The 22,457-nt window shown below is 42.0% G+C and overlaps 1 protein-coding gene across 2 annotated transcripts in view; it reads right to left on the reverse strand.

Annotated features, from left to right (window-relative positions):
• STX18 (syntaxin 18) overlaps positions 1 to 17,942 on the reverse strand; it is a 70,902-nt gene extending 52,960 nt beyond the window's left edge. For both annotated transcript variants that reach the window (XM_049794751.1, XM_049794743.1), the window contains exon 1: positions 17,696 to 17,942. In XM_049794751.1, coding sequence (XP_049650708.1) covers positions 17,696 to 17,857 — 162 coding nt within the window. In that variant the 5' untranslated portion in view covers positions 17,858 to 17,942. The remainder of the gene's footprint in view (positions 1 to 17,695) is intronic.
• Positions 17,943 to 22,457: the final 4,515 nt, after the last annotated feature.

Consider the following 22,457-nt stretch of genomic DNA (forward strand, 5'->3'; position numbering starts at 1 on the left):
ATAATTCCTTCCCATTTGTCAGAAGTTTCTGAGAACGCTCTCTTAGGACCCAATTCAACAATGTATGAATAGCCCCAACGAATTCAGTTCACTTCTTACAAACCAAAAAAGATTAGGAACATACCTTAATAAAAAAAATCCTAAAAAGCACCTGAAGACTTCTCTTTTATTACTCTTATTTGAGCATTCATCCTCACTCTCACTCACAAGATAAAATGTGGAACAAACAAAGAGCGTTAAACTTCCACACTGCTAAGAATTTTTTGCAAAATCCTTTCTTCAATTAAATCAACCATAACTCTGCAGCCTGTTTCAGTACAACCAGGATTTCATCTTGTGTCTTTAAATGTCTTGCTTAGTTAAAAGTTCAAACGCTCCACAAAGGATATCTAGCTCTGCTCTCAGTTAGGGACTCTCAGAGCTACCACAATAGCAATTTAAAGCAGAAAACACACCATGCAATCAGAAGGCAATATAATAGTTTAGATCATAGTTCTGAAAGAGGTAGCAAACTTAATTCCAAACAACTTATTATTCAAGAGTTTCAGTTTATTTGCATTACAACAATCTTCTTCCTTATAAAATTCCAATAAGAAAGTATTTTTTGTTACAACATACATTTGTGTTTAATCAACAACAATATCTCACTGGCAACAGCCTCAGTCAAACAGTTATCTTTGTAGGATCAGACACCTATAGAGTTGTTCTGCCAGAGATTTAGTATTTAAGCACCAGTAATAAGGATAATAGGAAAAATGTTAATATAATCTTCCTCTGCCTCCAAGTGTGCTAATTAAAGAGGTTTAAGAGCATAGCAAGTTACCTCATGTAATTTCCATGTTAACATTTTATTCGCATTATTTCAAAGTCCTCCACGTAGGGGACAGAACCTGAAGTCAAAACCAATCACCACAAAGTCCCAGCAGAAAGATGCATGATAATAACAGTGTTACTCGTATGTCTGCTCTGGCAGAACACCGTGCCTATCATCATCAGCCTGTGCAGAATTCCCACTACAACTTACGAGTCTCACTGAAGGAAGAAACTTCTTCCACTATATTTTAAAGAACTGATTGATGGAAATCAGTTTGTTCAAAACAGTTCAATCCACAAAATGCCTGCAAACAAACAATCAGGTTGTTTAATAGTAGCTCTTTTTTAAATGTAAAAGCATCAGTAACAAACACATATAAGCAAATTAAAAAAAACACGGTCTTTGAAGTAAACTTCTGATTATTAGTGTCAAAAACAAAATCCATATTTACTCAAAAGATAAAATCCATGTAATATCTGCATTATCTTCCTTCCCATATCTCTAATGAATGCTTTTAAATGTATTTCTTTAAAATTGGAATAATATTCAGATTAGAATTTACATTGGGTACATATGCTTAATTCAATAAAATAAGAATCAATCTTTAAGAGCTATATAGAAAAAGCTTCTTTTCATTCACTATAAGTAAAAAAAATTTCCTTCAAAAAATGCACATGCCTTATCTTCCCTACAAAATAAAATTATAGTAAGTATTTTAAGTGTATTGTGTGAACCCACAAACCACTCCTGAAACTACTGTAGTTTGAGATGTTAAATTGTGAAGAAATGGTAAAGTAATAGCCAGACCACAGCACCCTGCATTCTGTATGCCGTTACACAGAAGAAAAGAAATATGATATAAAGTTATACTAGATCATATTTCAGACCAACTAATTAACTCTTTGATTTTTTTTCCTTTTTTCTTCTCCTTCACATTTTGATTATCTCTAAGAAGCATTTTCCTGTATTTGCTGTACATTCCTTTATATCATATTCGAAAACACAAGAAACAGTATCTGAGCTCTCGTAAGTATTTCCCATCTACACTTTAATGGGTTCCACATCTTAGGAACTGGAAACAACATCATTAAGAAAAATTAATTGTATTCTTACGATGAGCTAGTCTCACTCACATTATGTTGTATCATCGTGTCTTTACACGAATCTTAAAAAAACAAAGAAAGGAGATATCCAATTCACATACATGAAACTGAGTCAGTATGCAGACTACAGCAATGTAGTATTATTTAATCAATGAATACCCCACATTGGTTAATGACTCCAGTCATTTTAAAAAAAAAAAAAAAAAAATCACTTAGCTGGCTTGTACATCCATTCACCCTCTGAAATTTGCAAGGAAGACACTAGAAAAAAAAACCCAACATTAAGAAGTGGTCCCTTACTTCACAGTAAATAACTTCTGTGGTAGATAATTAGATTAAACACCCCGTTAAGTCTAAAACAGCTATTTTATTTTAGAAATACTTTAACACATTGTTTCCTGTAAGTTCATTTATTATTAAAAAATGAAGACAGAACATTCATACATTCGCACAGTCTAAGGTCAGACTGATCAGAGTCATAGGTCACTGGAGCAGTAGTCTGGGATTTGGAAAACCAGTATCCAATTCTTTGCTTTGGTATGAAGCAGTGTCCCATATGTAAAAAGGAATTCCTGAGCCATCCCTCTGTATTAACTCCCGAATTACTTGTTGAATACCGTATGTATTTTAGAATATATGCACTTGACTCAGATTTCAAGTGATGCTGAGTCTACCAAATCAAGGATCAGCTGAATCATACCACCAATAATGTGTATTTTTTTCAGCACTCTACCTTATTTTTGCTTTTTCATAAGACCCATGAAAAAATTGGAGACTTTTTTCTTGTGATCATGTCCCCTAACAAAGTAGGATGAAAAAATTTCTCACCACAAAGTGAGATATTTCAGACCTTAGACCATTTTTGTAGCCCTTTGTTTTTGTTTGTTGGGTTTTTTTAATAGAAATCTCCCACCACTACCACCATATTTCTGAAAGAGGTTGTCATCAGAACTGGACACTATTTTTGTCATTTTAGTAATGCTATACACTTTTCCTTTACTTGATAATTACCTCCATGTTTCATTAAACTTACATCTTTTAAAAACTTAAGTTTCTTTATTTTGGTGTTGACTCCTACGTGCAGTATTTACTAGGAGCCAAAGAGGTGAAATTACGCCCTACCATATCCACAACCAGAATCAGTAAATGCCCTACTTGGTGCATGCAAAGGTAATACCACACCCAAGAATCTCTGCATATATGTAATAATTTTTCTGTATAGTTGAATGAACTGTGCCTCAATTGAAGCCTACATAAAGGGAACACTTTCCCTTGAATATCACAGCAGAAACTACAGTATGCATCACAATGTCCAGCTGAATTGACCCAAAGAAGATAATATACAGACAATATAAAGACAACTGAAGAAGGGAGAATTTTAAATTAATCAAAAATTTGTAGCTGTCACTTGAAAACGGGTATGCAACAAGGTTCTGAGAGAAGAATATCCCAAGAACACACACATCTGTTTAATATTACAAGCCAACTGTCAACATCCCAAGTGAAGTTTTAATTTAATATTTTTTCTTTCTTGATGTTTTACCTTTAGTCAATGCCTCGTGAGAGTATCAGCTTTCTATAAGAAACTGTTAAATATAAAGAAATGTTATTGTAGCATGTTTATAAAATCATAGTTCGAGAACTTTTTATTTTTCTAAAGCCTGACCACAACTTAATTATCTGCAGGACATTCCAAGCTCACAATTGCAAGCTCCAGTTCCCAAGCAATTTTAAACAATATCTACTGTACAGGACATATGGTATTGCAAATACCACAACATGGTAGTGTTTCCAAAAGTCAGCATTAGAGCCCTTAGACATGGTTTTTATTTTCAATAAATATTTGTTTCCCTACTAATCATTAAATGGTTTTCATCACCATTACATTTGTCTTTCACATGTCAGTTTGCTATCACCATTTATTTTTAATAAGTGAACTAGTTATAAAAAAGACAGATATAATTTATAACATGTTTATGTTATACATAAAGTGTCATAAGAGTAAGCAGTACGTTCCTCTGCAGCTCACACAATGTTTAGCTTCTTTTCCAGGAAAGAGCAAGAGCAAAAGCAAGAAGAAAAAAACTTGTTAAACTGGAGATAAGGTAGGGGGGAAAAATGAGACCATTAGCTCAGCCAAAAACTCTCAGAGGAAAGCTGGAATTTCTTTAAGGATAAGAAAGCTCAAAAAGCCTGGGAATTTAAAGTTGTTTCTACTTCATAAGAACATCCAAACCACCTGAAAAGAGGCAAGAAAAAAATCCACGATGCAGTTACATCTGTATTTTACACGTCAATCTGAAAACCAGCAGATGATGCGCTTCTAGAACAACTCAGAACTCCGGAAGTCTGTTTTCCTCCCCAGAATACCAATACTCTGTAGAACACCTTGGTTTCAACACATTCCTGACAAACTCCCCTGTCTTCCTGCCCCTTGAATCAATTTTCCCCTTCCCTGGAGACTGTTTGAGGACTGTCTACTTTGCACTCCCAGGCACGCTGCCACCATGGGGAGGAGTCCCCACCGCACTCATGGTGGGCTGCTGTACAAGCTGGTGCTCCCTTCTCAGCTCCTCTTTTACCTGCCAGGCTTCAGGTGAGTATTTTATACCAGAAACCCCCACAAGTCCTGCAGCAAGATTATTTCTGGTCGTCTAAATGTAGTGATATTTTACTTTCACCTGTACTAAAAGTTTGACGACTTACTTTTTTTTTTTTCCATAAAAAAAATAAAAATCATTGAATGACCATATTAGAATTCTAATTAGAACATTACTCCATATTAGAGCTCTAATAAAATTATGAATCAAGCCAAGACTCCTTTTATTTTCAACCACAGACCAACATAACATTTAAGAGCTTCTGTATAACTTCACAGAACCGCCACCGAGATTCACTTGAAACCCATTTCACACTTGCTACCCAACTGAGACGTGGAGAGATGGGAAACACCAGTCAGTTGCATCTTGTACTACAGAAATTAAATATTCAATTTAGAATCAGTGGGATTATATCCACATTCAAAACCATTTAATAGTCAACCAAAAAAAGGAAATCTCCAGTGGAAAAGGCCAAGGAATCTATTAATAGTGGAAAAGCAAAAGATTGAAAGGAAGCTGGATTACATTTAACCGTATCTGGTTTTTGTTTTGTTTGCTTATTTTTTGAATGATGGACACAATACCTGAGGAAACTGAATAAATTTAAATATGAGCAGATGCAGTACATCTGCTTTTCTCTTGCTCTCACCACCCTCCATCAAAAGGGAAGGCAGAGTCAGAATGAAAGGGTAAAAAGGGACAACAAACACCTCAAGCTGGTACTGGATCACTATAAAATGTCATTTTTTGGCAGACAAAAAGCTTTGACACACCACCCTGAAGTCAGAAAACTTGTATTTTCAAGAAAGTATCCATAATTTAAAATTCTGTGCTATTATATCACACTGTAACATTTTCAACATTAAAGAAATTTTCCCAAAATTGCTGAAAACAATTCATATCTTCAATTTTTACCCTTTAATTGCTTTCACTGCTGAAGCTATCATCCCGAGGTTTAATATTTGCCAGTCTGAAAAATATTTTCAAGTATAGTGGCCTGAAGTTTCAAAGACAGAGCATGTAATTACATAATCTTTCACTGAAAATTTATATCCTTTTGTCTATGGTGAAACACACAAAAACTTAATCCACTCATTACCAAAAATCACAAGGAATCAGCTCAGCATTACAGCAATAACTAATCCTGATGACCAAAGCCAGCCCCAATCAGCAGAAACACAACTGTCAGTACTACTTGTTGAAAGCAATGATTTGTAACCGATTTTTGTGAAAAGTTGCAAAACCTTTATGCTTTGAAATAGCTGTTCCCCGAGATTAAGCCAGTTTAAACTTTTTTTGCTGATCACACATGTGAAGCATAGCTAGCATCCTATGTTATAATATCTCCCCATTTTATTAATATTTCAATACACTTCAGAGTTCAAAGCAATTAACATGCGATGACTTGGAAATTCTGTTTGCTAATTGTCACAAGAGAAGAAAACTCCTTAGTCCAAGTCCAGATTTAGCAGAAGCTAACAAAAGTAATACTTTCTGAATGTCCAAGAACACCCCTCTCCACCTAACTTAACAAGCCATGCACATAGAAAATGACAACTGCAGGATTCTGGGAAGAGTCACAGGCAAGTTCTCTGGGGTACTATCCACCAAACTTGTCCTATTTTCAAAAAAGAGGAGAAGAAGGAGAATCAGAACCTTAAAGTTACTAACTTCCAGAGAGATTAGCTTTATTTTGGCCTCACTGCTAATACCTGGAAAAATAAATCCCAGCAGTTAAATCTCTAACAAATCACACCGGTATTTTGAATCTGCTTATTTTTAAGTTAATTTCTGTCCCAAACAAGAGATTGTATTTCAAAAAAATATAAATACAGAGCCCAAAGCTTCTGGCAATGACAGTGTATCAAAGTACTCAAAGTAATGAGCTGTTGTTGCTCCAAAATCTTTGATAAAGAACTGAGAGAAAAAGTAAAAAGCGTAAATGCATCAATTAAATTCACTGACCTGTAAATATTAAGTTTCATTCTCACTCCTTCTTCCATTTCTCTTCCTTTCTTTCCTATTTAGACATATTCTGTCATAACCTCTGTATCATTTCCTGGGTTTTTTTTGTTTGTTTTTTTTTAACCTATATATCTACCTCTCATGTTAGACCATCTCTTCTCCAACCTACATAATTTTATTTTCTTCCAGCTAAGCCTGCTCACTTTCTGTTGTCTTTCTCTTCCATTGTATCTCTCCAGCTTTTCAGATGCCACAGGACCCACCACCCTGCCCCAGCCTGCCTTTCTCCTTCTTCAGATGTCATGCTAACGTAACCACTGTTTAAGAAAAGAAGGAGGCTACACGTGATAAACACCTCAGCTTTCTTCTGCTTCCATACGCACTCAAAACTTCCATAAATTTTATCCTTATTTGTAGCAAGATGACAAATCAAGAACTCACAGCAGGTGTCAGTTTAATGGACAGCCACAGTCGGGAAAGAGTTCATGGTGACGAGCTACATGATGTAACAACTCCTCCAACAACTGTAAGTCAGTAAAGAACTTCCCACGACCAACCTGGAAGCAGGTGAGAGTGAAGACAGCATCCTCAAAATGGGAGCTACAGCCTTACATACTTTTGGACTCCTCAGCACCACATGAGGTCCAGTTAGTCAAAACAAAACTAACATGCGACTAAGGAAAGTTGTCTTCCAAGCCAACTTTCAATCCTGCTGTTCAGTTATAGTCAGAAAATAATTCTCATGGAGTTCAGAATGTACTTAAAAACAAACAAAGGGGGACACACACACACCCCCCCAGACATTTGCACAGACATTTCCCAAAATGTAAGAGTTCAAAACTCTTCCCCCAAGGCCAACCTATACTCTCACCACCATTACTGATCTGAGCTTTGCTAAAATCAGAGGCATCACATGGGGAACATCAGTGATTTAGCATTTAATCCTTTTGCATTAAACAAGGTCAGCATTTCATTCCTCTCTAATAATCTTAAAAAAAAAAAAAAAAAAAAAAAAAAAAATCTTTCCTCTGACATTTCCTTAACCGGCTTTTTAAGTGTTTCTCCTCTACTAATTAAAATTATCAACTTCTTTCCCTTCCACCTCTTGGGCTAAATGTCTTCTCTAACAAGATGAAGGAAATGAGAAGTAAAAACAATAAATGCTCATAATAAAAAAGTAACATTAACCATAATTTGCAGAGGGGAAGAGATAAATCTGAAATATTAGAAAGTAGTACGCTGTAACTCCCCATTTGACAAAGTATAATTTAGAACCACATTTTCTGCCTAGAAACCCATGTGCATGTAAACAAGTACAAAATACGGCACTATCAGTGAACTTTGAGGAGGAAAGTGACTGTTCATAACTGTATGTGGGAGAAGTCAGAATTAATTCTAATTACCTCAGCTATGGGCCCAATTTATTAGAACTTACCTCTCATTAAAAGTTAAGAAGTGAACTGAAATATCACTTGCTGTCCAAAATTTGGCACAGTCATTAATTTCGAACAAAGGCTATAATTGGCTATACCATAAGCAGTATATATTTCCCTTGCATCCAAATATTCTCTCATGGGAGTTATTCTTATGTAATCATTAGAGTCAAAACGATCGTATAAACTAACCTTAGTAAATCAGGTTAGAATTTTTTAGTTTCAGTACAAAAGCAAAAACATTAAAGCACACCATTTTAACCATTTTTGGCCACTTCCCTCACGGCACTGGTTAGTATCAGCTATTCAAGTACCACAGAAGTAGTTCACCACATGACCATGCAGTCTTCAAAGCACTGCCTGTGTTCTGCCATGGACTTCAATGCTACCACTCTTGGATATGCAAATTTTTAGAATTCAGCCCCATTCAGGTCTATTCCAGACCTGGCAAATACACATCCCATCCTATAAGAAGTTAATATAGCAAGCCAGCTATTTCATTATTTTTCATATTTCTCACTCTTAAAAAGCTTAGATATAATTTGATACATACTGGAGACACCAACCTGAACTTGACTCGGAAGCAGCAGCATAGTAGTTATTGTCATACTCCAATAAAACATTTAATACTTGGCAGTTTTAGTTTCATAGAACTTTTACTTCTTATAACAGGGATGGTGTTACTCCCTGCATCAGCAGATTGGTACCTGCCTACCACCAAAGCTACTATATACCCAAAAGTAGGCAGTGGAAAAGCCTGTGTATGTCCCAATCTGCAAGCCAACTCTTTTTTCTTATGATACTAAAATGGTATTAAGCACAAGGAATTCTTTGCTTGAAGTCTAGATCTAATCATCTAGCAATGTTTTTCAAACCTTTTTTGATTTGTAAACCCCTAGAAATTTTCCAGTGAGGGTGCAGACTTGTCTTTCTCTATTAGTGCTATGTACTGGCTACTGATCATATACTATAACCAGACCCATTACACGATTTCGGTGACTGAATTTTATTCTTGGTACCTTTTCAAATGATCCTGAATAGTCTGAAAGGGATCAGAAAGTATGTATGTTTAAAAACACTCACTTTTAGTTGTGCTATGTCAATAATTATGTCATGCTATTCAAGGTGGTCCTATGTGGTCAATTTGGGGGACCAGCTACTGGTTTGGGCATTCCCCATGCTTTTTTAGGCTTTATTAATGCAGTGACAGGGGCAAAGATTAAGCCATCGTAAACACCATATACAAACACCTCTACCCCTTTTTTCTCCTACAAGAATGCTCTAAATACCAAACTGTGCAAAGATGTGCAGGAAGATCCCATGTTTGGGACCAAGCATAAAACAGCTCTCCACCTCTTCTAATAGCAATGCTATTTTCCATTATCCCATGGGCTGCATCCAAACGAGATATGTTGGCCTTACGCAGGTATGCATGAAAAGCTGTTATACTCAGAGTATGTAAAATTAAAAAAGAAAAAAACCCAAAAACACCACACAAAAAAAGCCACCGCTAACCTCTGTGTATCCAGAGCAGTATACTACAAAAGTCAGGTGGCCTTGTAATTAAAAGGTTTGCTCAAAATTTATATACAGTGTCATTTGTTCTGGCTTTCACAAGAACTAGTTTTGGAGACAAGTTTTATGTGGGGATTTTTCCTCCTCATTACATATTTGTTCAGAGCAGCCAAGCATATTTTGGATGTGAATATTGGCCTATCATACTGACTTTTTTGAAGAATTGGTTAATCATCCTACAGAATCCATACACAGAAGTTATATGAGTAACAGATGTTGTAGCCTCATGAATCTGGCATCCTTATGCGTTCAACAGCTTCAAACACAGACATTTGATCATTCTGAAATTTTGCATTTAAAGACTTAGAAACATTTAACCTTTCAAATTTTCCATTCTCAAGGATATGTTTTCAGATATGTCTGGTATTGCTTTTGAAGAATTCATGCTCCAACACTTTATTTTTCAGCTTTTCACAAAACCTTAAAGAAGAAAATCTCCCTAGCAAAACACAAAATTTCATTCATGGCTGCAATCAAGCCCACCATGAAATTCTGCCTGACCGTTAGTTTATCTTTATTTCTGTCAGTAGGCTGTATCAGCCCTGATTCCATTTCTCCAACACATATTGAACAGTCAGCAGCGATAAAAAGTTCTCATTCCTTCAATATTTTCAAATAACTAAGAAGCAAGCATATCTGACAAGTTATATTCCCAGTAGCTCACACCCGCCATAAAAAAGTAACAGGAAAGGCTTAAATAGTCAGGTTTCCTAAGACTGTCCTAAGACAGAAGTTCAAGTGCCAAACACCTTCCAAAACTGACAATCTTTTAAAATAACCAAAACTGCAGGTTTAAGACCATGGTAAAGCTGTGAACAAGTGTCACATAAAGTGGGCCTATGCCATATTTGAACTGCTTATGTTTGTCACTGAGCACTTAACTTCAAGCCCAATTTTTTTAATACTTCTGCTCTAATCCTTAAAATTCTTCAATCACTTAGCACATTAACTCAGCTTAATCTCAAATCTGATACCGTACCAAGGAACTAATGTATTGGGTTTGCATGGCAAGGTTTTGGTAGCAGGGGGACTACAGAGGTGGCTTCCATAAGAAGCTGCTGGAAGCTTCCCCTGTACCTGACAGAGCCAATACCAGCCAGCTCTAAGACGGACCCGCCACTGGCCAAGGCCGAGCCCATCAGCGATGGTGGTTGCACCTCTGGGATAACAGATGTAAGAAGGGGAAAAAGTTGTTGCGCAACAGCAGCCGGCAGAGTGAGTGAGAATATGAGAAAGAGCCCTGCAGACCCCCAGGTCAGTGCAGAAGGACGGGGAGGAGATGTTCCAGGTGCCGGAGCAGAGATTCCCCTGCAGCCCGTGGTGAAGACCCTGGTGAGGCAGGCTGTCCCCCTGCAGCCCACGGTGGAGCAGATCTCCACCTGCAGCCCGTGGAGGACCCCAGGCCGGAGCAGGTGGGTTCCCGAAAGAGGCTGTGACCCTGTGGGAAGCCCGCGCTTGAGCAGGCTCCTGGCAGGACCTGCAGATGTGTGGAGAGAGGAGCCCACGGAGCAGGTTTTCTGGCAGGACTTGTGACCCCGTGGGGGACCCACACTGGAGCAGTGTGCTCCTCAAGGACTGCAGCCCATGGAAGGGACCCACGCTGGAGCAGTTCGTGAAGAACTGCAGCCCTGGGAAGGACCCACGTTGGAGAAGTTCGTGGAGGACTGTCTCCTGTGGGAGGGACCCCACGCTGGAGCAGGGGAAGAGTGAGGAGTCCTGCCCCTGAGGAGGAAAGAGCGGCAGAGACGACATGTGATGAACTGACCCCAACCCCCATTCCCCATCGCCCTGCGCCGCGGAGGAGGAGGAGGTAGAGAAAGTTGAGAGTGGAGTTGAGCCCAGGAAGAAGGGAGGGGTGGACAAAGGTGTTTTGAGATTTAGTTTTTATTTTCTCATTATCCTGGTCTGATTGGATTGGTAATAAATTAAACTAATTTCCCCAAGTCGAGTCTGTTCTGCCCATGACAGTAATTGGCAATTGATCTCTCCCTGTCCTTATCTCGATCTACAAGCCTTTCATTATATTTTCTCTCCCCTGTCCAACTGAGGAGTGATAGAGCAGCTTTGGTGGGTACCTGGCATCCAGCCAGGGTCAACCGACAGCAACTATGTCAGCTTGTAAAAGTACAATAGAAATGCAAACTTTAATATCCCCGTATACCACATTTTAAATAGCCATGTCACTGTAAAAGCCTAAGGAAAAAAGAAAAATTGCTTTTGTTTTAATCGACCAAAAAGCACTAACATATACATAATGAATTCTAACAGGTTCTTATAAATTGCAAGCAACGGAAAGCCTGTCACTGTTATTGTAGCTTTCTTGTAGGGAATCCCTCAACAACCATTTCTTACCTGGTCCTAGTCAATAACTGGTGAACAGGTGGAAAGATGCCAAAAACATTCACCATACATACAGCATTAGTCATCTTTCATTACACATCAGACAACACAGTGGTTGTACAACGCAGCTGACAGACCAAAGAAAACCCAAACCAAATAAACAGTGATGGGTCAACGCTGGGGCAAAGAAAATCCTTTCAAAAGATCACAGCCATAACATTCCTCTTTGATTTAGAAGAGCATCCATAGGCAAACAGATCAGTTTTGTCACAGTCTAACAATATCAACAGCAACAGCAGTCTCTGCAACTAACATTACAATGGTTTTAGATAAACTTGTAACATCTTTGTGTTACCAACTTGGTCTCAGTATAAAAACCTTCATCAGCTCCACACAGACTGCAGCAATACAGTACATCTGAGCATAAAACAGTCAGCTTTGAAAAAATACAAATACAGAATGCTGAAGTATTTTTTGTGACTAACACAAAATACCAAGAACACACAAAATGTATCTCCCCATCTCTAAACTGGTTTCCCCACGCAGTATTGACTCAAGTCAGAGATCTTATATTCCATTCCCCATGCCTACTTCAATCCACCTAAAAAAATCATGTTAAGTTTGAGAATAACTCTATCTCCCAGGTGCAATGAAACTTTGCCACAAATACTGAAGCCCGCTGTACAGACACAGAGCTTTCTTCGGAAAGAAAAATGAAATTCAACAGAAAATAAGGAACTGTTACAACTTTGCCAGCTTCTTCTCCAAATGCTAAGCACCTTCAGTCCTCCTTCTTAAACACCACTTAGATTCTGCCTATGATACGAAGACGCCAAAAAAAAAAAAAAAAGTAAACATTTCCACAGTCCTCAGATCGTACAGCAAAACTCATAGTCCTGTGGGGGCAGGGGAGGAGAAAATACAATATCTATGATAGAGAGAGTTACATCACTTAATACAGTTCAGCCAAGTGCTCAGACACATTAATAATATGCTACAAAACCTCCATGGGATGCACTAGAAAGGAGAATTCTGATCCTACAGCTGTGCGGCTGCCCCAGGCAAGGCTGAGCACCCTCCCAGTCCCATACTCCAGCTGTGCTGCCGCATGTTTGGACCAGGGCTGGCTGCCCCTCACACAGCTTGGAGTGCAAGCAGCATCAGCACAGCTCTACCTGCAAGAAGCCAGGCAAACCTACCCAGAATATAACACTGAAAGGAGTAGGTCTGTGTGTAGACTCTGCACAAGTATTTCAGTATTTCCACATCTGCGTGCCAAACGGAGATCTTCAGCTAAGGACTTTGTGCTTGTCTAGTTTGGAGAAAAGGAGGCTGAGGGGCAACCTCATTGCTCTCTACAGCTTCCTGAGAAGGGGAAGAGGAGAGGGAGGTGCTGAGCTCTTCTCTCTGGTACACAGTGATAGGACACATGGGAATAGTTCAAAGCTGTGCCAGGGTAGGTGTGATGGGTTAACCCTGGCTGGATACCAGGTGCCGACCAAAGCCGTTCTATTGCTCCCCCTCCTCAACTGGACAGGGGAGAGAAAAATATAACAAAGAGCTTGTGGGTCAAGATAAAGACAGGAGAGATCACTCACCAATTACCGTCACGGGCAAAACAGACTCAGTTTGGGGAAAAATAACTCAATTTATTACAAATCAACCAGAGTAAGGTAATGAGAAATAAAACCAAATCTCCCAACACCTTCCTTCCACCCCTCCCTTCTTCCTGGGCACAACTTCACTCCCAGATTTCTCTAACAACCCCCCCCCCCCAGCGGCACAGGGGGACAGGGATGGGGGTTTACGGTCATCCCACATTATTTTCTGCCGCTTCATCCTCCTCAGGGGGAGGGCTCATCACACTCTTCCCCTGCTCCAGCGTGGGGTCCCTCCCACGGGAGACAGTCCTCCATGAACTTCTCCAATGTGGGTCCTTCCCACGGGCTGCAGTTCTTCACGAACTGCTCCAGCATGGGTCCCTTCCATGGTGTGCAGTCCTTGAAGAGCACACTGCTCCAGCATGGGTCCCCCCACGGGGTCACAAGTCCTGCCAGGAAACCTGCTCCGTGGGCTCCTCTCTCCACAGATCAGCAGGTCCTGCCAGGAGCCTGCTCCAGCGCAGGGTTCCCACAGGGTCACAGCCTCCTTCAGGAACCCACCTGCTCTGGCATGGGGTCCTCCACGGGCTGCAGGTGGAGATCTGCTCCACTGTGGACCTCCCTGGGCTGCAGGGGGACAGCCTGCCTCACCAGGGTCTTCACCACAGGCTGCAGGGGAATCTCTGCTCTGGCGCCTGGAGCATCTCCTCCCCCTCTTTCTTCACTGACCTTGGTTTATGCAGGGTTGTTTCTCTTACATGTTCTCACTCCTCTCTCCAGCGGCTGTTTCTCTCCGTCCCAACTTTCCTCCTTCTTAAATATGTTATGACAGAGGTGTTACCACTATTGCTGATGGGCTCGGCCTTGGCCGGCAGCGGGTCCATCTTAGAGCCGGCTGGTATGGGCTCTCTCGAACACAGGGGAAGCTTCCAGCAGCTTCTTACAGAAGCCACCTCTGTAATCCCCCCACCCCCCGCTACCAAAACCTTGCCATGCAAAACCAATACAGGAGGTTTAAACTGGACATTAGAAATCATTTCTCTACTGAGAGGATGGTCAAACATTGGAACAGGCTTCCTAGAGAGGCAGTTGATGCCCCAAGCCTGTCAGTGTTTAAGAGGCATTCGGACAATGCCCTTAATAACATACTTTAGCTGTTGGTCAGCCCTGAGGTGGTCAGGCAGTTGGACTAGATGATCATTGTAGGTCCCTTCCAACTGAAACTATTTTATTCTGCAACCAAATAAGGCATAAGGAACCTGGTGACTAGGTGTAGGTTATTCGGGGTCTCCACTGTTATCCTATATGGATTCTGACCAGTATCTTTCAGAAGTTTTAAAGACAATACTAATTAACCATTTGATACGTTCCTCAGATTAAACAATAAACAAAAAAACCTGTATACAGACATGGAAGAATTCACTAGCTTTTGGGGAGCTTTTAAAAAAAGAAGTACCTTAAAGAATTAATGCATCTATCAAAGATTACATTTGCAAGCTGAGTTGCATAGTCTTGGTAGAAGCAGCTAAATTTTTAATTGCAAGGCTACAACAAAGTATTTGAAAGAGCTTTTGACACATACATAATCAAACCAAATTGTACTTGGCTGAAACAAGCAATTAGAATCACAATTTATTTTACTACAAAGCTTATTCTTCTAGCTGCAGTTTCAATGTTTTATTCACACATTAAAATGGTGGTCTCTGGTCTGGCAGGTTGTTGGCTCACTGTCACAAATGTAACTGAGTTAAAGGAGCAGAGCAAGGCCAATCCATCTCATCCTCCTCACTGATCAGCACGGTGACAGAAATTTTGTTCAGACGTGCTTCAGCAACACATTTTTAGCCTTGGCTTTTTCTCCAAAGTCATTGTTTATGCAAGTACCATTAATTAAATCCATTGTCCCCCTCAGACAGACTGTTCAGCTCATCCATGTTGGCATTAGCTGTTTATTTCACTTGAAGCTCTTGCAATTAAAGAAGATACTTTTGTTGACATCTTTGTCCTTCTTTCTGTTCCCTGGACAGTGCCCTGAAGAAACTCAGAAAGGACGAGGAGCTCAGAGGGAAAGTTGGCACCAAGAGGAAATAGTAGCTGTAAACAGGGGGGAACAAAGGACTTAAGCAGAAGGAAAAGGACGTAGCTATAGCACACCATCAGTGCACAGAACTACGGCTGGGCAGTGAGAAGAAGATGAAGGTGAGGCTAGACTTGCGTATGAACAGAACTTAAGAAAGAAAACCAAAACTGGGAGGAAGCAAAAGCAAGGGAGCATTGGTGGTAGAAAGAGAAGAGAGAAAAGACTAGGAGGGAGGAAGAAGTAGGTGTGAGCCTAGTCTGAGGCTATAAATTATTTGGAATACAGACACTGAAACTGAGAAGAAGGAACTGAAGTGCAGAGACAGTACCGGAGGCAATGGGGCAGAAGGTAAAAAGCTTTGGAGGCAATGAACAGAAATCTGCAGCTATAAAAGTACCTGGAATCGAACCCCAAAACCTTGGATTTCCTCTTGCTTCCTCTGCCACCACAAATAACCATGAAACGCTTTGGCAAAGCATCCAAACGCCATCTAGTCCTAAACCCTCAGAGGGTAACAACCTCCCCTCAGCATCAGCCCAAGTGTTGGAGTTCCGAATGGCAGATTTAAAAGTTGCAGCTGTGTTGATCATGCAGATAAATGTCAACATGGTGCCCTGTGATAAATTTCAACCCTTTTTAGAATTCTAGGAATTTACACACACAAAAATTGTGTTAAAAATTTAAAAAGCTGCCCTGTTCTGGGGTAAGACTTAAGGAACCTGTTCTCTCTAACACTGCAGAACGTGGAACATCTTTAGTTAAAATCAGGAGATGCAGTGGGAGAAGAAAGGTAGATCTCATGGACAAAGATGTTGAATGTAGTTTTATGGACTGGTGTGATCACTGCAGATAAATCCCTACCATAGAAGACATAGTTGGCAAGTCACTAAAATCAACTTTTTGCAATGATTAATAATTATACGTTCATTTAACAGGTACCCAACTCAACACCCTCTGCTTAGGCCTCAAAGCAATCACTGAGCTAATGAACATCAAACATCAATTGTTAGAAAACGCATTCGTTTCCGAGTACTCTCTCTCAGAATTGGGAAACGCGCAATGAGCACAGAAACACGACATTAATACCTGTGCTTGAAAACTAAATTATTCAAAACTTAGAAAACAACAGAACAAGGTTACTCGTGCGTTCTTTGTTTAGTCCTAAACTTGCATATGTGCTCTGTAAGCCTGTCTCCTCAGGGAGTGTACTGAGCAGTCTTTTTCTCTTAGGTTTTCAAAATACGGTCCAATACCTTACTAAACGTGCGTTATTCAAACCCTGCCTTGGTATCAGACTTTTTCCCCTGACTTTTACTCAGTATGGAGAAGAATAATCTGCAACGAATTTGGTTTTAGAGCATGACTGTGGACTGAGAACTATTACTAATGCTGGTCTGCCTTCGGCTCTGCGATTCCTCAACTTCTCTGCGCTTGCCTTTTCAAGTCTTAAAACGTTCCGATTACCTTTTCACGTGTAGTTTGCATGAAGTGGCACTTTACAGCCCTACTGCGTGACAGAAGAAGAAGAAAACAACCCACCATACTACAGGCAGCACCTAGAGTGCGACATTACGAACGCTTATGCTCCTACGTGCCATGGAGGCGTTCTCTTACGTGGCAACCGCCACCAAGAAATACTCGCGTGAACGCGCGCACGACCGCGGCGCAGCCTGGAGGAAAGCCGGGTTCGCAGGGTTAGGAGCCTCAGCCCTCGCAGGAGGGGGCGGCAGCCAGCAGAGCGCCCCCGGGACGGCCCTGCGGGCCCCGGCCGCCGAGCGGGGGCCGCCGCCCGGGGCGGGGGGGGGGGGGGGGGGGGGGGGGGGGCAGGCGGGCGACGGGCGGCCTCGGAGCCCTCCCCAGCCGCCACATCGGCCGCCGGGCTCCCGGCTCTCACGCTGCGCTGCCGCCCTCCCAGCCCACATCCGTGTGGGAAAGAGCTGCCCCGGGGGTTGCTTGCGGCCGACTCCGGGCCTCGCCCGCTCGCCCCGGGCCCCCGGGGAACAGCCGGAGGCGGCGGCCCGCTCCCCGAGGCGGGGGTGAGGGGGGCGGGCTGCCCGCGGCGGCGCCCAGGCGGAGCCGCCGGCCGGGCCCGGCTGCCGCTCGTCGTCACCGTCTCACCCAGCCGCGCCGCGCCGCTCCCGTCCCGTCCCGTCCCGGGGCCTGGGCGCCCGCCGCCGCACTCACCACCTCCCGCGCCCGGCTGGTGAAGTCGCTCTTGGAGCGGGCGGCGCTCCGCTTGAGCAGCTCGTCCCTGGCGCTGTCCCCCGCCGCCACCCCCAGCGCCTTGTTGCGGGTCTTCACCGTCTTCACGCTGGCCTTGAAGAGCAGGGTGATGTCCACCGCCATGGCGGCCCGCCCCCTCCGCCGCCGGCCGGTGCCGCCGCGCACTCTTCCCCGCGCAACGCGGCCCCGCGCGGCGCGTTCCGCCCTCCGGGGGGCGGCGGGGGAAGAGCCCCGGCCCCGCGCTGCCGAGCCCGCGGCTTCACTCCTTGCCGCCGCCGAGCCCGCCTGGGCCGCGGCGGGGTGCGCAACGGGCGGAGCCCGGGCGGCCGCGGGCAGCCGGCGCTCGAGTCGGGGGGAAGCGTCTGCCCGCTGCCTTCGCGGCAGCCGAAGCCAGCGCCCGCCGGCCGGCCGGCCTGCCCGCCCGCCCGCCGAGGCGGCAGGGCCGTACGCGGCTCCCCTGCGCCTGGCTACTGCCTCCTCCCATCTAATAGCAACTTCGCGCAATGAAAAGCTAGATTCCGGCAAAACTTTGAGGGCTGTGGCGCCGTGGCAGGTGTCGCCAGGTGGTGCTGTTCTACGCGGCCTCCCAAGTGTTAGCCCCGCCGCTGAGCCGTGGAAAGGCAGGGTGGCTGGAGTTGATTAATACACGGGAGCGGATCTGCACTGGGGCCTGGGGTTGGCGCTGGTGTGGGGCTCCCCCAGGAAACGGTCCCGCGTGTGCGTGTCCCCCGTCAGGTGTGCCCGAGCTGCACGGGTGGAGCAGCCTTGTTGCGCCCGGAGCGGGGAGCGAGGATTTCTTCCAAGCCGGGATGCTGACCTGCCAGGTCCGCGGCTGACCTCCGAGCTCCCCCGCAGCAGGACGGTGACACACCGGTACGGGGCACACGTATCGGGCAGTCCGTGACCGTGCGGCGCTGTTTGGGATCTCATCCTGAAGAAAGCTTTGTGCGATAACCTTTCTTTTTGAGGTAACGCGGTAGACGAGCTACGCGGAACTGCGTGACGTGGAGGGGAAAGCTTTCGACCAAATAACCAGTGGTGGTGGTTTTTATATATATATATATATATATATAAAATGTATGTATATACACACACACACACACATATATATGCCATGTAATGCTCTGGGATCAAGCAGATACCATGTAGTTTTTTAACTGTGCTCTCGCTGACGAGAAGCACGTTCCTCGAGATGGTCTCCGAAGAACACAGTTTCAAAATCCTGCCTCTCCCCAGAGGACTGGAACTTAATCAACCACAACTATTTTTCCTATCTGCTCCAGGGCTTTCTTCCCTTGCTGATTACTACTCTGCTTTCAGTTCAATTCTCGTCAGTTCAGCCATAGCTATAGGTTAGTGGTTCCCTCCGAGTTATATTGTGATTACTATTCATTCATACTTTGTTATTATTGTTCTGTTTTAAACTGTGTTTTTATTGTGGTACAGATATGTATTTCTAATTAAAGGAATATGCTGTTTTAAGTCCCTGTCCTCGGTGCTGGATTTACCATGAAAATATAGTCAAGGTATTAAAAAAGTGGACAATGAAGGAGATTAAAATTCTAATTCCAGAAATGCCAGCAGTATTTGATTGAACCTTGAGCCAAATGCCTTTGCTCTTTCAAGAAATTAATCATAAAGATACTTCAGCAAAGGACATATTTAATAAAGCAGTGTAGCATTTACACATAGTAAATCAGATACTTTCAGGTATGTTTCCTAAAATTGGTTGTTTTCTTTGCATTACCAAAACCAAAGTAAGCACACAATAAAATTCCGGGAGTGTCTTGATCACGCTGACACCCCCATTCTGAAACTCCCTGAAGACACTTCTGAGACATGTTCACCAATGCTACATGTTAGGGTGGCTTTCATATGCTGTGGTTCTGCCATCCTTACAGTAACTAAAGCCTCACTCCACAAACGTGCCATTTCACAGGCACTTGCACAAGTAACTTCTTGCCAATAGAAATAAGAAATTCACAGCTTGGCCCACAGTAGTATGCTCCTGAAAACCTAAGTGCTAGAATTAACCTCTGATTTTGTGCATATTCAGCTATATAGCCTGCTCCAACATTTAATGAAGGTAACATTTACACTCCCTTTAAAGTATTCCCACTTAAGTGGGCATTGGGTAAGAATCTATAGATTTTTGCTACTGGAGTGCTGCTTTTTTACATTTAAACTGTAGAAATGTGAACTCTATTTTTGAAATTTTGAACTTCACCTTCCCTTCCTGCTTTTAGAAAAAACAACTTATTGGTGCCTGTGTGATGTTTCCCCATTTTCTAATGAAATTTAGGTACTTTAAAATAACTGGAGTACACTGTATATTTTTGGATGAAAAAAGAAGCTACAGCTCATTAAAGCAAAGTAAATTTTAAAACACTATAGTTTACCTCCTAACTTTGCAAATACTTATACACATACTAAACCACTGTGGATACTGCGAATACTCCCATTGAGGTCAACGGAACCACCCATGGCACATACAGTTAAGCACATAACCCTGCTACCAGATCAGGACCTTAGCTGGAAATTCTTTGGGAACAAGATCACGTCTTTATTTCTACTTTTACTTATTTATTTGTGCTTTATGTATGTGACCAGTAGTTACTGAAAAACACCCCAAAGCAGTGATAGTAATATTACACAACCAATTTTGAATCTCGACAGTCTTAAAACTTCCATTCAGGCACAAGGAAATAAACAGAGACACATTTTAAAAGAAACACAGTATTAAAATTCCATATAGCTGATCTCATCTGTCAGAAATGGACTGAACAGTTAATCTGGCAAAGGAAAAAGTTAAAGTACTTTTTTTAATGTGAAAGAAGGTTGCTCAAATGGTCTAACTCATTAGGTATATAATACCCAGGGCCTCTGCTGTAGAGATAAATAGATAGCTTTGAAGATTACAACTGCTTTAAAATCAGTTGCTAAGAACTGGTGCCCAGAGCTTTTATTTGAACTTGATCCTAGCTTCCTGTATACAGTAACTGCATCTACTCAGTAGTTATTTGCACTTCCACAGCCACCTTGTTTTGAAAGTTTAAAGCTTACTTTCGAGCAGATAGGTTTCAATAGTACATGCTGGAGCTTCCTGTAATTGCTAAAAAGACTAACCTTGAAATTTAAGATTTTAAGGTTGGAGTAAAATTCCAAAACACAAAAGACTACAGTCCCACCAGAAGCAATGCAGGTAAATCTGTAAGAACACATGCACTGCGCACTCTGCCGTGCCTCAGCAGGAGCACGTCTGGAAGAGGAGGAATTAGGAGTTTACAACAGTTTTGTGTGCAGTGTGAGGACAGCATGTGGATCATCAGGTCTTGGTGTACCTGCTGAACAGGCATGTCCAGTAAAATGTCCTGGGCAACCCCCCCAGTGAGGAGTCCGTGTTTCCCTGTGGTTATCAATCAATGTGCCCATTAAAGACGGCCGGTGGGGTTCATCTCCACTCAGAGACAGGTAACTCCTCAAATTATAATTACCTTTTGTGTGAGAGGCAAACAAAAGGGATAAAGCTCCTGAATGTCTTCCCTTCCAATGCACTCCAGCTACAGAGGTCCTAATTTGGCACATACAATAGAAAACTACATGCGGGCCATTGTATACATTTTATATTTTTTCTGGCATAAACCCAGTTACTTTCTTTATGTGATGGCAGTGTTGCAAACTGAACAAGATATCAAAAGGAAGGCAATTTGCTTACAGTGCGCGTTTGTAATCAAGACAAACAAAAGGGGAGAAGCTGTATTTGATGACTGTTTAAACTTTTAAGCCAATAGCATGCACGCTTATTGGCTTTAACTCAAAGTAAATAGAACAACTTTGTGGATGTGTAAAGAAATCTTCTTTGGTGTTTAAAAGTAGGATTGGAAGACAGTACAACCTGTACAAAGGAAGTATGGTCACTGTGTACAATGAAACAAAGTTTTGTGAAAAGAATGGGTATGAATTGCATAGCAATGGGTATGAATTGCATAGCAATAAGCAACTTGTATTGGCTGTGGCAACAAATACTAACCACTAGTAACGAGTTCAATTGGCAGTAACATCAAGGTTCTGTTATTCCTCTTGAAATTAGACCATCACACCAAAATTTGCACCAAAAATAATTTCAAAAACATAGAAACCCCTCATGTAAAATATATTTTTGCTTTAAAATGTATCTGTATATATGATGTCTAACAATAGAAATTCAGGGAAAAATAGAGAACTTGATCTTCCGATTGTTCAGAAGCTTGTTTAATTCTTGGAGATGTTATGTATAAAACCATTCTTTAGTTGTAATGTAAATCCTAACATGATATATGCTATCGAAACTACATCATCAAAGAAGTGTGTGTGTGTGTGTGTGTGTGTCTCCAATGCAATTAAGCTTGAACTATGGAAATGCTGAAGAGCTGGCTACTCCATGCAAGAATAATCCTCAGGAGTGGTGATTCTTCCTCATGTAAGTGGAAGCATTGTCCCTGCCTTTGGACATTGTATGTAAAAAGCAGGCGAAATTCCAAGTGAGGAAGAAAATTGTAGGTCTTCATCAGAAAAACATTACCTTATAAGGCAAGGTTTTATAAAAAAGAATGTCTTGGGTTATATACTTAACCTGTGCACCAAAATGAATGTTATTTTCCAAAGCAGCAGACTTCAGAGGGTAAAATCTTCAGTTATTTGCTCACAACTCAAACTGTAAACCTGCAGATCTCTTCTTATCCTA

The sequence above is a fragment of the Accipiter gentilis genome, chromosome 3 (assembly GCF_929443795.1).
Source record: "Accipiter gentilis chromosome 3, bAccGen1.1, whole genome shotgun sequence".
NCBI lineage: Eukaryota > Metazoa > Chordata > Aves > Accipitriformes > Accipitridae > Astur > Astur gentilis.